Raw genomic sequence first — 12,635 nt, forward strand, 5'->3', positions numbered from 1 at the left:
TCCATTGAGCTGTGTATAATGTGTTAGCCTTAGTTCAGAATTGTCAGAATTTCGCCTTATGCAAGGTAGCCACACAGTGTTATTTTGCGCTGCCTGGCTAATCACAATTCTGACTTGAATCTCAGAATTCTGAGATCAGAATTCTGTCAGAATTCTGATTTTAAAAAAAAATTCTGAGATTCAAGTCAGAATTCTGAGAAAAAGTCAGAATTCTGGGGGAAAAAAGTCAGAATTCTGACTTGAATCTCAGAATTCTGAGAAATAAGTCAGAATTCTGAGATTAAAGTCAAAATTCACAGAATTAATTTTGTTTTATTCAATGGCCCAAATAATCTTCCGTACATATGTAACCTACGGAGTGTCCTGAGTGTAAATACGTATGACGCATTACGTACCTACATATATACGCTAACTTTTTTACGTCATGACGTCGTGTTGTAGGCTCAGCCATGATGGCAGCCGGAGGTTGACATCAAAACGATAGTCAATATAAACTATTCAAAAAGTTAGCGGAAAACCCTCGACACAATAACACAGAACACATCAAGAGTTTCCAGACAGCACAGGCTTAGACACACATCTGCCCAGTTAGGGGAAACGGTAAGTTAACGAAGCTCCATTTAGCGTTGCAGGGTGCAGAGTTGCGCCATGTGTTTCTGTTTCTGCGGGTGCTGCTCCTTTTCTCGTCTCTGTATTGTCTCACTCCTAATAATTTATCCAGCTGACTGTGACTGAGTGAAGATTATTGAAAGTGTATGCAAGCTACTGTCCAGCAGAAATCTGCTAGTCATTAACAGGTAACCTAGTTAGCTGAAGCACAGCTGGAAACCTAAGCTAATGTTTGGAGCAAGCTGCTAAACACGTCCTGTCCTCCTCTAGTAGAGAAGTCACTTTCATTTGCAGGTTTTTTTTTTTTTTTTTTTTTTTTTTTTTTTTTTTAGCCTTTTTTCCCCGCTGTAAAGAAGAAGCAGATGTCATTGGGGGATTTGTTTAGCATCTACAATGTTTCAGTGATTTGCCTGCGCTGTGTTGTCAGTCAAATGATGCGTTCACGTGAAAAAAAAAAAAAAAGACAGTTTATCCACAGTTCTTTTCTGCATATTTCTCCCTGCCACCGTTTTAATACATTATTCTGTCTCCTGCTACAATGAAGTGGCACTATGCCCGCAGCTACTGTGGATCACAGCCAAAGAATATGTGAGGTTTGGGCCACCAATCTGGAAGAGGAGCTGAAGAGGATCAGACATGTCATCCGAAAATACAACTACATTGCAATGGTGAGTGATGCTCCCAGAAAGACTGACCTGCTTCCTTGCACCGGCTGATTGCCAGTGTCTATAATGGCTTGTCTTCTTGCAGGACACAGAGTTTCCAGGTGTTGTAGCCAGACCGATTGGTGAGTTCAGAAGCAATGCTGACTATCAGTACCAGTTACTGCGCTGCAATGTGGATTTGCTCAAGATAATACAGCTGGGCCTTACATTTATGAATGAGCAAGGAGAATACCCTCCAGGGACATCGACATGGCAGTTCAATTTTAAGTTTAACCTCACGTAAGATTGCTATCCTAACACTTTCTCCTCTTTTTTTCACCTTTTATAAGGCATTTGGCATGTAAATAATTAGAATTTTAGCATTAACAGCACAACAATAGTCTGCAGTAAAATTTTGAGAGAAACATTTTTATTTATTAGATCACACAACCCAGACTGTAATTATTTGTAAGTATTTTAGTCTCCAGGCTCTGTATTTCAATTAATTATTTTAAACTATAATTATTAACAGCAGATTGAAGTGCTAATGTTTAACCGTAAAGACCCCGTTGATAAGAGGAAATGCATGTAACCTCATGAGACGTGACTGTACTCGGGTTGCGCCTGGTTACATCTTTTGTAGTTGGGGAAAAAAGACATCTGTCCTAATGACTTAAAGGACAGTAAACACATCCCAAATAGGGACGTGCTGTTGTGTGGTCGACTGGTTGAAAGAAGTCTGGGTTTCCTTTTTACAAACTTCTATAAAGGAAAACCAAACTGATTGCTGTTATTTATGGACACAACTGGAATCCAGTGCTCAGAAACATGGATTGGGAATGAAAACCAAGTGTGTTACATTCTTTGGAAAAGTTATATTTGCATAATATTCTGACTAGGGCTGTAACGACATGCTTTTGTCCTGATTTAATTCAATTCTGATTTTTTTTTAGGTGCCGATTCGATTTAAATTGCAATTCTCAAAATTCTTCGATATTCCTGATTTTTGTAGATTAAAAACAAAAAAAAATGTAGAAAACTTTTTTTTTGCTCATCATTTTTCTTGATTTCAATGAGGAAAAAAGCAACACAGTAGGCAGACAATCATTCTCCTGCTATAATGCCCAAGAAGACAAGTAAAAAGATCAATTTTAAAAAAGACAAAAAAAAATTATAATGGATTATTTTTATTTATTTGAAACAAAAAGTTTATTTTTACAAAAAAAATTATTTTGAAATTGTTAAGCAAAAAATTCCAATATTCAATTTTTCGATTCGATTTTCCCACCCATAATTCTGACACATCTTGGTTACCTCCCATTGTCTTTAGTCCGTGAAACATGCTTTGCATCTGATCTAAAAAAATAAAATAAAATCGCTGCACTTTTTGCTCTGTACTGTAGATGTTGATGGAAATCATTTAAACTTTTTGGTGGATGCTTAAATGACTTTTGACTTTAAATCCTCATCACCAAGTTCACAAGTCGGAATTATAATAATATTCCATAGTTATAAATTGAGACGAGAAACGTTGACAAACATATAAAACAATCTCACAGCTGGGCAACAGGGATTGAAGTAGACTTGTACTCAAGATATGTGTAACAGTAATTCTATTGATCATGTAAACAATATTCACAACATCAATATTAATAGTTAATATAATAATTATTACTATTATTATTATACTTATAGACTTTTAAAGTGCGACCAGACATCCTAACTTTGGTATGTAAATTTTCTCCACATACAAAAGAAATTCCCCAAAATATAAATACAGAGAACTTGATTTTTTGGACTAATTTTATTGTTGCCCACAAATTCTTCAGTCAGTCACAAAGATCTTTATTTAAACCATCAGCTGTTTATTTAACAAGACATCTATTATCTTCCCAGTCTTCTGGCTGGCAATGACGGTCAAGTTGACTGTTTTGGTTCCCAGCTGGGCGTGTCCAGATTCGTCTAGATGCAACAGATGGGCGTATCTAGATGCAACGGATGGGCGTGTCTAGATGCAACGGATGGGCGTGTCTAGATGCAACGGATGGGCGTGTCTAGATGCAACGGATGGGCGTGTCTAGATGCAACGGATGGGCGTGTCTAGATGCAACGGATGGGCGTGTCTAGATGCAACAAGGGGGCTTGTCTAGATGCAACAAGGGGGCTTGTCTAGATGCAACGGGTGGGCCTGTCTAGATGCAACAGATGGGCGTGTCTAGATGCAACAGATGGGCGTGTCTAGATGCAACGGATGGGCGTGTCTAGATGCAACGGATGGGCGTGTCTAGATTCAACGGGTGGGCCTGTCTAAATGCAACGAGGGGGCGTGTCTAAATGCAACGAGGGGGCGTGTCTAGATGCAACAGATGGGCGTGTCTAGATGCAACGGATGGGCGTGTCTAGATGCAACGGATGGGCGTGTCTAGATGCAACGGATGGGCGTGTGAATATGCAACGAATGGGCGTGTTTAGATGCAACGGATGGGCGTGTCAATATGCAACGGATAGGCGTGTCTAGGTGCAACAGACGGGCGTGTCTAGGTGCAACAAGCGGGCGTGTCTCGATGCAACAAGCGGGCGTGTCTCGATGCAACAAGCGGGCGTGTCTCGATGCAACAAGCGGGCGTGTCTCGATGCAACAAGCGGGCGTGTCTCGATGCAACAAGCGGGCGTGTCTCGATGCAACAAGCGGGCGTGTCTCGATGCAACAAGCGGGCGTGTCTCGATGCAACGGATGGGCGTGTCTAGATGCAATGGATGGGTGTGTTTAGATGCAACAGGTGGGCCTGTCTAGATGCAACGAGGGGGCTTGTCTAGATGCAACGAGTGAGCGTGTCTTGATGCAACAGATGGGCCTGTCTAAATGCAACGAGGAGGCGTGTCTAGATGCAACAAGCGGGCGTGTTTAGATGCAACGAATGGGCGTGTCTAGATGCAACTGGTGGGCCTGTCTAAATGCAACGATGGGGCGTGTCTAGATGCAACAGATGGGCATGTCTAGATGCAACAGATGGGCATGTCTAGATGCAACGGATGGGTGTGTTTAGATGCAACAGGTGGGCCTGTCTAGATGCAATGAGGGGGCTTGTCTAGATGCAACGGGTGGGCCTGTCTAGATGCAACAGATGGGCGTGTCTAGATGCAACAGATGGGCGTGTCTAGATGCAACGGATGGGCGTGTCTAGATTCAACGGGTGGGCCTGTCTAAATGCAACAGATGGGCGTGTCTAGATGCAACGGATGGGCGTGTCTAGATGCAACGGATGGGCGTGTCTAGATGCAAAGTATGGGCGTGTCTAGATGCAACGGATGGGCGTGTGAATATGCAACGAATGGGCGTGTTTAGATGCAACAGATGGGCGTGTCTAGATGCAACGGATGGGCGTGTCAATATGCAACGGATAGGCGTGTCTAGGTGCAACAGACGGGCGTGTCTAGGTGCAACAAGCGGGCGTGTCTCGATGCAACAAGCGGGCGTGTCTCGATGCAACAAGCGGGCGTGTCTCGATGCAACAAGCGGGCGTGTCTCGATGCAACAAGCGGGCGTGTCTCGATGCAACAAGCGGGCGTGTCTCGATGCAACAAGCGGGCGTGTCTCGATGCAACAAGCGGGCGTGTCTCGATGCAACGGATGGGCGTGTCTAGATGCAATGGATGGGTGTGTTTAGATGCAACAGGTGGGCCTGTCTAGATGCAACGAGGGGGCTTGTCTAGATGCAACGAGTGAGCGTGTCTTGATGCAACAGATGGGCCTGTCTAAATGCAACGAGGAGGCGTGTCTAGATGCAACAAGCGGGCGTGTTTAGATGCAACGAATGGGCGTGTCTAGATGCAACTGGTGGGCCTGTCTAAATGCAACGATGGGGCGTGTCTAGATGCAACAGATGGGCATGTCTAGATGCAACGGATGGGTGTGTTTAGATGCAACAGGTGGGCCTGTCTAGATGCAATGAGGGGGCTTGTCTAGATGCAACAAGTGAGCGTGTCTTGATGCAACAGATGGGCCTGTCTAAATGCAACGAGGAGGCGTGTCTAGATGCAACAAGCGGGCGTGTTTAGATGCAACGGGTGGGCCTGTCTAAATGCAACGAGGGGGCGTGTCTAGATGCAACAGATGGGCGTGTCTGGATGCAACGGATGGACGTGTCTAGATGCAACGGGTGGGCGTGTCTAGATGCAACGGGTGGGCCTATCTAGATGCAATGTGGAGGCTTGTCTAGATGCAACAAGTGAGCGTGTCTTGATGCAACAGATGGGCCTGTCTAAATGCAACGAGGGGGCGTGTCTAGATGCAACGAGGGGGCGTGTCTAGATGCAACAGGTGGGCGTGTCTAGATGCAACAGGTGGGCGTGTCTAGATGCAACAGGTGGGCGTGTCTAGATGCAACGGATGGGCGTGTCTAAATGCAACGGATGGGCGTGTCTAAATGCAACAGATGGGCGTGTCTAGATGGAACAGATGGGCGTGTCTAGATGGAACAGATGGGCGTGTCTAAATGCAACAGATGGGCGTGTCTCGATGCAACGGATTGGCGTGTCTCGATGCAACGGATTGGCGTGTCTCGATGCAACGGATTGGCGTGTCTCGATGCAACGGATGGGTGTATCTTGATGCAACAAGTGGGCGTGTCTAGATGCAACGAATGGGCGTGTCTAGATGGAGCAGTGACATAGGCTTGTTCCCTGTATAGAAAGTAAGATTTATGTATATTTTGTAATTTATATAAAAGCATTGATTGAAATAATTGTTTGGAGCTGTCATGAAATAAACTGTAAAGTTTAGATTTTCCCAGTACCATGCAGATCATTCCTGTTTTCTTCGACATATCCCGGGAATTAGAAAGCAGCTCATTTACTATACAGTTATTGAGGCATACGGAGCATATGGTTGTTTTTAAAGTCATTTTCAGCTGAAACATAGACCTTTTATGAACTTATTTAAATGATTACAGTAAAAGTTTTACATCATTTTGAGGGTTTGCTTCCAAATAGCAACAGAGATGGACAATTCATGGCGTTTGGCATCACGTCTGTTCAGGCTGATTTTCTTTTTCTCTGCATTTTTTTTCCAATGTAGTAAAGTGAAATTACTTCGGTCAAAATGTACTCGAGTAAAAGTAAAAATTCTAATTTTAAAAACAACTTAAAAATGTACAAACTACTCATAAATACTTTTCAATTACAGTAATGTAATTTAATGTAATCCTTTACTTTCCACCTCTTATCTTTGCATCTTTGCACCTTTAATCTAATGTGTGTGTTTGCATCTTTAAGTAACGTTTTTCACCTGCTTGTGTAATTTTCTTGCTTTTGACTTGTCTGCTTACAGCCTGCAGAGTCTTTACTTACTGTAGAGATGCAAATGATGCATAATATATATTTATATATATATATACTTTTTTTTTTTTTCTTGAAATATATGTTTGTGACTCCTCCCTTAGTCTGCAGGTTGCTGTTTTTCTGTGTTTTTTACATTTGCACCTGAACACTCTTGGTACTGCAGACCATACGATTTAACAGAGCTTCCACCTCCAGTTTTGTCCCTTTCAAATGAAAGCAAAGACTTGGTTCTGTCATGCAACATGAGATCTTTTAATTTAAATTAAATCTGCTGGAGAACAGAGCCTGAAGACTTAAGATTTTACCTACACCAATGATCACAGTCTGGATTGTAGTTCAGGTTGGAACCAGCTGTTAGTCGTACAGAGTTTGTCAGCTTAGACAGATAAGATGTTTATATAAAGTTAATGACCAGAAAATAAAAACTTTTTATACTGTTTTTATTGTTTTAATCTCTGTAAAACATTGTGGTGAGTTTAGATGTTTGTAGTTAAAATAGAAAATCCTCACATTTCAGGAAAACACTGACGTCGTCTTTATTTATGTTGTAACGGTGTAATTTGTTTGTATTTGCCCTCAGAGAAGACATGTACGCACAAGACTCCATCGAGCTCCTGACCACTTCAGGGATTCAGTTTAAGAAACACGAAGACGAAGGCATTGAGACACTTTACTTTGCAGAGTTGCTGATGACATCAGGAGTGGTGCTTTGTGACGGAGTCAAGTGGCTTTCTTTTCACAGGTATCCTGTTTTTTATGATCAGCCGTTTAACAATAACAACAGAAATGGCAGAAAAATAGTTTGTTAGTTTTTTAACCTGTCCTATTTGTTTATTTATTTATTTATTTAATTATTTAATTCTTTTTTTATTTTATTTCTTTCAACCTGTGCGGTTTATTTTTTTTATTTTTTAAAATTTATTTCTTTTAACCTGTGCTGTTTAGCGTCATGACGGCAGAATGGTGGTCTGGTTGCCACATTGTGCCTAACAAATGTACATTTGCAAAAAGAGCATTTATTTATGTGATTAATATTTTTTTTATTTTATTTTCAATATTTTATTGTTATTACTTTTAACTATGTTGTATTTTAATTTAATTATTTTATTATGTTACTTTAAATATTTTTTCTAAAATATAATTTAATGACTTTATTGTTTACTTTTAATTATTTCAATTTTAATTTTAATTTTTTTTTGTTGTTTTTTTTGTTTTATTTTAACTTTTATTTATTTGAATTATATTTTTATTTTATTTATTTTTTGTATTCTATTTTATTTTATTACCCCATTTAGGAACATAGAGGGGAGGGTGAGCTCACCCCCTCTGAAAGGGGATGATCTCACCAACAGTTTGGTCCAGTAAAAAGCTGCAGTGGAGGGAAACACACCTCTTTGTTTTCTGTAATTGCAGCCTGGAAGCAAGAAAAGGTTTTCACTCCTCTACTGTAGAAACTTTAACATGCGTGCACGTGTCTGCACATGTGTGTCTTGCAGTGGTTATGATTTTGGATACCTGATCAAGATTCTGTCCAACGCCAACCTGCCTGAGGAGGAAGTGGACTTCTTTGAGATTCTCCGCTTGTACTTTCCAGTCATTTACGATGTCAAGTACCTCATGAAGAGCTGTAAGAACCTAAAGGTACTTTGTCAAATACCAGACCATGAATCACTGAGCTTCATGTTTTCCGGGGTTTCTTTGGTGATCCTGTAAAGCCATTTTTCACACGCAGCCCTGAGATTATCCTGCGAGGCTGCAGACGGCAACACGGATGTCTGCAAGCTTTGATTCAGACGCGGAACTGGTTTTATCCTGCCTGAAACAAACCATGCTGAAGTAAAAACATACACATAACGGTCAGAGCCTTAGCTTGAAATGAGGACTTCAGCCACTTTGCAGGAGCCAACTTCTCCATCAGAAAGATCTTATACTTGCATTCCAGCACTTGCTGTTGTAGTGGTCCATTCTGTTCCTCTCATTCCCGACTGGGTAAACAGTCTGAGCAGAGATCTCCAGAGACGTTAATCCTGTCGTGCTTCTTGGTTCTTCCTCTGGTGGAGGTGTACTACAGCCACCAGATGTCCAAACCTCCTTCATTGTCTCTTAGTTTAGCAGAAAATAGGACAAACCTACAAAACTTTTAAAACTTCCGAAACTTGAAGCAGAATCTGTACAGAAAGTAGCATGTGGACATCTTTGCATAGCAGGTGATTTTCTGGAGAATTACAGCAGTAATATGCGTTTAACACAAGCAGCAACCACCAGCGGTTAAAAGGGAAGTGCATAAAACTGCAGTTCCTCTTTCGTCCACTAGGGGCTCCAAAACAGAGCAAATCTCCATAGACTCCCATGTTAAAAAGACCAACTTTGTAGCAGAAATAAACATGTTTACAGCCTGGTTCAAAAATCCATTTTAGGTTTAATAGGTCAGGTTTACCTTCATGACAACTGTGGGGGGGGGAGTGAATTTTTTCTAACTCGCTCGTTAAAAAGTAATTTAATCTCGAAGTTTGGCATATTTAGGGGCGTGTCCTTTTGATTGATAGGTACCCGATCTCCTGCTTCAAGTAAGAAGAACATAGAACAACCGCAGTTTTTAGCCGGTTATCAACGTGACTTAGCTTTAGCCCGCTTACCTCCGTTAGCTGGTTAGCTCCTGTTATCTCCGGGTTAGCTCTTAGCTACAGAAAGCTCGGACTTTGATAGACATCAATCATCCACCATGACGCTCACATTCCCCCTCTTAGCTCCACCTCTTTGCCCATATTTGTATTTTTTTTTGGAGATATGCATGCCCCTGCCAAAATGGCGATGGTATGAACCGCCCACCAAGCTTCAACTCAGCTCTTCAGAAACCTCCATGTGACACGGCAGAGGCTCCGCCCATCTTTTATATGCAGTCTATGGTTTACAGTTGCTGCTGCCCTCCGTGTTGCTTTCCATTTGGTGTTCAATATTGCCGACAAGTCCAAATACACATTGTGTTGTTGACACGTAAACAGTCATTACAAGTAAACATTGTGCGTCGGCATTATGTCCAACCTCCTGTTCACCACCCAGACACAATGCTGGAGGGTTTCCAGTCGCTCCATCTGTCGTGTACATGTGTGAAGAGAAATACCGCCTGGCTTGTTGTCTTTGTGAAAGTGTGTGCAGCCGTTGGCATGATCCAGTAACGGCGGACTGGTCTTTAATGTTCAGGGTGGGCTGCAGGAAGTAGCTGAGCAGCTGGAGCTGGAGAGGATCGGACCGCAACATCAGGCCGGCTCGGATTCTTTACTCACAGGCATGGCTTTCTTCAAGATGAGAGAGGTAGGAGCCTCGCAGGTTGAGTCTGGGTATGATTCCTCAGCATTTGTCAGTTATGACTGCTGGGATCGGCTCCAGCTTCCCAGTAACCCTTAATTGGAGTAAGTGGTTAGAAAAATGAAGGTATGAATGATATTTAATAGTTTTTTATTGATTAAGAATCAAATTTATTAAAGAACTGTAAGCATCTAATACCTATTCATGGTGAAATACTAAAAACATTTATTTTAGTTGTTAAACTACCACAGTGACCGTCCTGAATGACGTCTTGAACCCCTTTTAGCTTCGCTGACGTTTCTGAATGAAACATTTGTCTTTAAAGACTTCCTTTGCGTGCATTAACAGATTAGCATCTTTTCTGCGACATCAGGATGTTTTCTGCATCAGTTAGGGCTAAGAATCTTGTTTTTAGCTGAAACATAATAATCCCATGGGAGGCGCTTAACTATTAGCTTGGTTCAGAGGAATCCAGGTCTGGTCCTTGAGGGCCACAATCCTGCAGGTTTTCCATTAGGGGTGGGAAAATCGAATAAAAAATTCGAAAATTGGGATTTTCTTTGCTTCACAATTTTAAAATTGATTTTTTTTTTTTTTTAACAAAAAATTTATTTATTTATTTTTAAACAAAAAAATTCTTTTTTCCCCCCCCAAATAAATAAAAATAATCCATTTATAAATTTTTTGCCATTTTTATTGTTTTTATTGATCCTTTAACTTCTTGGGTGTTACAGCAGTAGAATGATGGTCTGACTACTGTGTTGTTGTTTTTTTCTCATTGAAATCAAGAAAAGGGACGAGCAAAAAAAAAAAAAGTTTTGTACATTTATTTTGTTTTTAATCTACAAAAATCAGCATTATCAAAAAATTGTGAGAATCGCAATTTAAATCGAATCGGCACCCAAAAAAACTGAATCAAATCGGGACAACAGCGTATTGTCACAGCCCTATTTTCCATGTATCCCTGCTCCAACACACCTGCCTCAAACTAATCAGTCATTGTGCAGAACTTCATTGGCTGCTGGATGCATTTAATGGAAGCCAGGTGTGTTGGAGCAGGGATGCATGGAAATCCTGCAGGACAGCGGCCGTCCAGGACCGACTTTAGACACCCCTGGCTTAGTTCAATCCAGGTGGTTATTTCTCAGGTGGGTGACAGGCTGCCTGTAGCTTGTAATAACTTGTATACGTTCTCCACACAGATGTTCTTTGAGGATCACATTGATGATGCAAAGTACTGTGGCCACTTGTACGGGCTCGGCTCGGGCTCCGCCTACGTCCAGAACGGAACAGGAAATGCTTATGAAGAGGAGGCGAACAAGCAGCAGTCGTGACAGTTTCTCCCATCCCGCAGCTCACATCCACAGTCAGCGAGGCCAAGCTCCAACATCTGGATGACGGCTTGCATCTGCATCATCTAGCAACTTGTTTCTTCTAGGCTTTTCACCTTAGACAAGTAAACATGATGGCCAGACCTGTCCTCACGCACGGCGCAGCTGCATGCGTGAGATTTAGTTTTATTCCTGCGAGGCAGCATATAGACCGCGTGGTTGGTTCAGTTCACTTTAACATGCTTGAAAAGATGGGATTTTAGTTCTCCTACAAGTGTTCTGTAGAAATGTTTTGCACTTTAAAGCTCTAACCTGATTTTATATGGAAAGCCGAACACATTTCTAGTGTCTGTCTCCTCTTTGTTGCCTTCTGTGTTTCCATTTTACATGGTGAACATGTGAATCATTTCCATCACAGCAGCAGCTCTCTCCACACTCGGCCTTAATAGTAGCTGCTTTCTCCTCTTTTAACGTTTTAATTTATTGTGTCGGCCGTGTGACCTTGAGTAGTCGCTCCAGAGTCCCTGACAGCTGTCACTGAGTGTGTTTACCTGCACTTAAATCTTTAAGTTTTTGCTCATTTGTTCCTATAAAGAGAATGTTTGTAACCACCTGAATAAGCTGTAATTTCACTGTGAGAACCGCCGCTGCGTTCTGAAGCTACGACAAGATGCAGAAATCAAGAGAACGCTAATTCTTTCCCATCAGCTGCTGTTCTGTCAGCGTTTGACAACGCTCAGATAAGCAGCATGCAAGGATAGAAGCTCTATGTATCCGGATGCATATAGGTAGCTTTCATTGGAGGAATGTGGACTCTCTGTGTGTGTGTGTGTGTGTGTGTGTGTGTGTGTGTGTGTGTGTGTGTGTGTGTGTGTGTGCGTGTGTGTGTGTGTGCGTGTGTGCGTGTGTGCGCGTGTGCGTGTGTGCGCGTGTGCGTGCGTGCGTGCGCGCGCGCTGCGCGCGTACGAACGAACGAACGAACGAACACCCTCATTGACACAAACAAACATGGGCCAATGTATCAGCTGTGCACTTGGCCAATCAACCAATCACTGCTCTGTTTAGAGTTCATTTTCATTTTAATTAAAATGAAGGTTTTGTAAAGTTTTAGTGTAATAAAAGAGGAAAAGTAAAAACCTTTTTACTGATTGGAGCAATAACTTTGCTCGTTAACACTTTTTTTTTTTTTTTTTTTCCCCCAGTTGGATTATTTTGCTTTAAAAAGAAGCTAAAAAAAAAAAAAAAGACGTTTGTGCTTTTGTTTCTATATTGCTTTCACGTTTATTCATGCTGCGTAGAACAGCTGCATGAACTAAAACAATCTGACACCTGCTGTGTTGAGTAGCATCCTGATCTTGCATAGGTGTGTGTTGAAGTGTAGGTTGTCTTCTTGTATTAACCCTCC

The 12,635-nt window shown here is 41.7% G+C and overlaps 1 protein-coding gene across 2 annotated transcripts; it reads left to right on the forward strand.

The window, feature by feature from the left end:
• The first annotated feature begins 455 nt into the window (after positions 1-455).
• cnot7 (CCR4-NOT transcription complex, subunit 7) lies at positions 456-12,629 on the forward strand. 2 transcript variants are annotated; one of them, XM_079249503.1, is made up of 7 exons: positions 456-600; positions 1,154-1,277; positions 1,360-1,553; positions 7,174-7,335; positions 8,090-8,234; positions 9,795-9,905; positions 11,102-12,629. In XM_079249503.1, the coding sequence occupies exons 2-7, from the start codon at positions 1,161-1,163 to the stop codon at positions 11,231-11,233; spliced, it is 861 nt and encodes a 286-aa protein (XP_079105629.1). In that variant the 5' UTR covers positions 456-600; positions 1,154-1,160; the 3' UTR covers positions 11,234-12,629. The 2 variants fall into 2 exon arrangements, with proteins under 2 accessions (XP_079105629.1, XP_079105630.1); XM_079249504.1 differs by lacking the exon at positions 456-600 and having other exon boundaries at positions 1,196-1,277; positions 1,360-1,396.
• Positions 12,630-12,635: the final 6 nt, after the last annotated feature.

The sequence above is a fragment of the Telmatherina bonti genome (genome assembly GCF_933228915.1).
Source record: "Telmatherina bonti genome assembly, chromosome: 12".
Classification (NCBI taxonomy): Eukaryota; Metazoa; Chordata; class Actinopteri; order Atheriniformes; family Telmatherinidae; genus Telmatherina; species Telmatherina bonti.

Excerpts from the sequence above, each read along its gene's own strand:
- cnot7 (XM_079249503.1), top strand. The coding sequence starts at position 1,161 with ATGCCCGCAGCTACTGTGGATCACAGCCAAAGAATATGTGAGGTTTGG. Across the intron at positions 1,554-7,173 it reads AATTTTAAGTTTAACCTCAC|AGAAGACATGTACGCACAAG; the intron begins GTAAGATTGCTA and ends ATTTGCCCTCAG. Across the intron at positions 9,906-11,101 it reads CTTTCTTCAAGATGAGAGAG|ATGTTCTTTGAGGATCACAT; the intron begins GTAGGAGCCTCG and ends TTCTCCACACAG.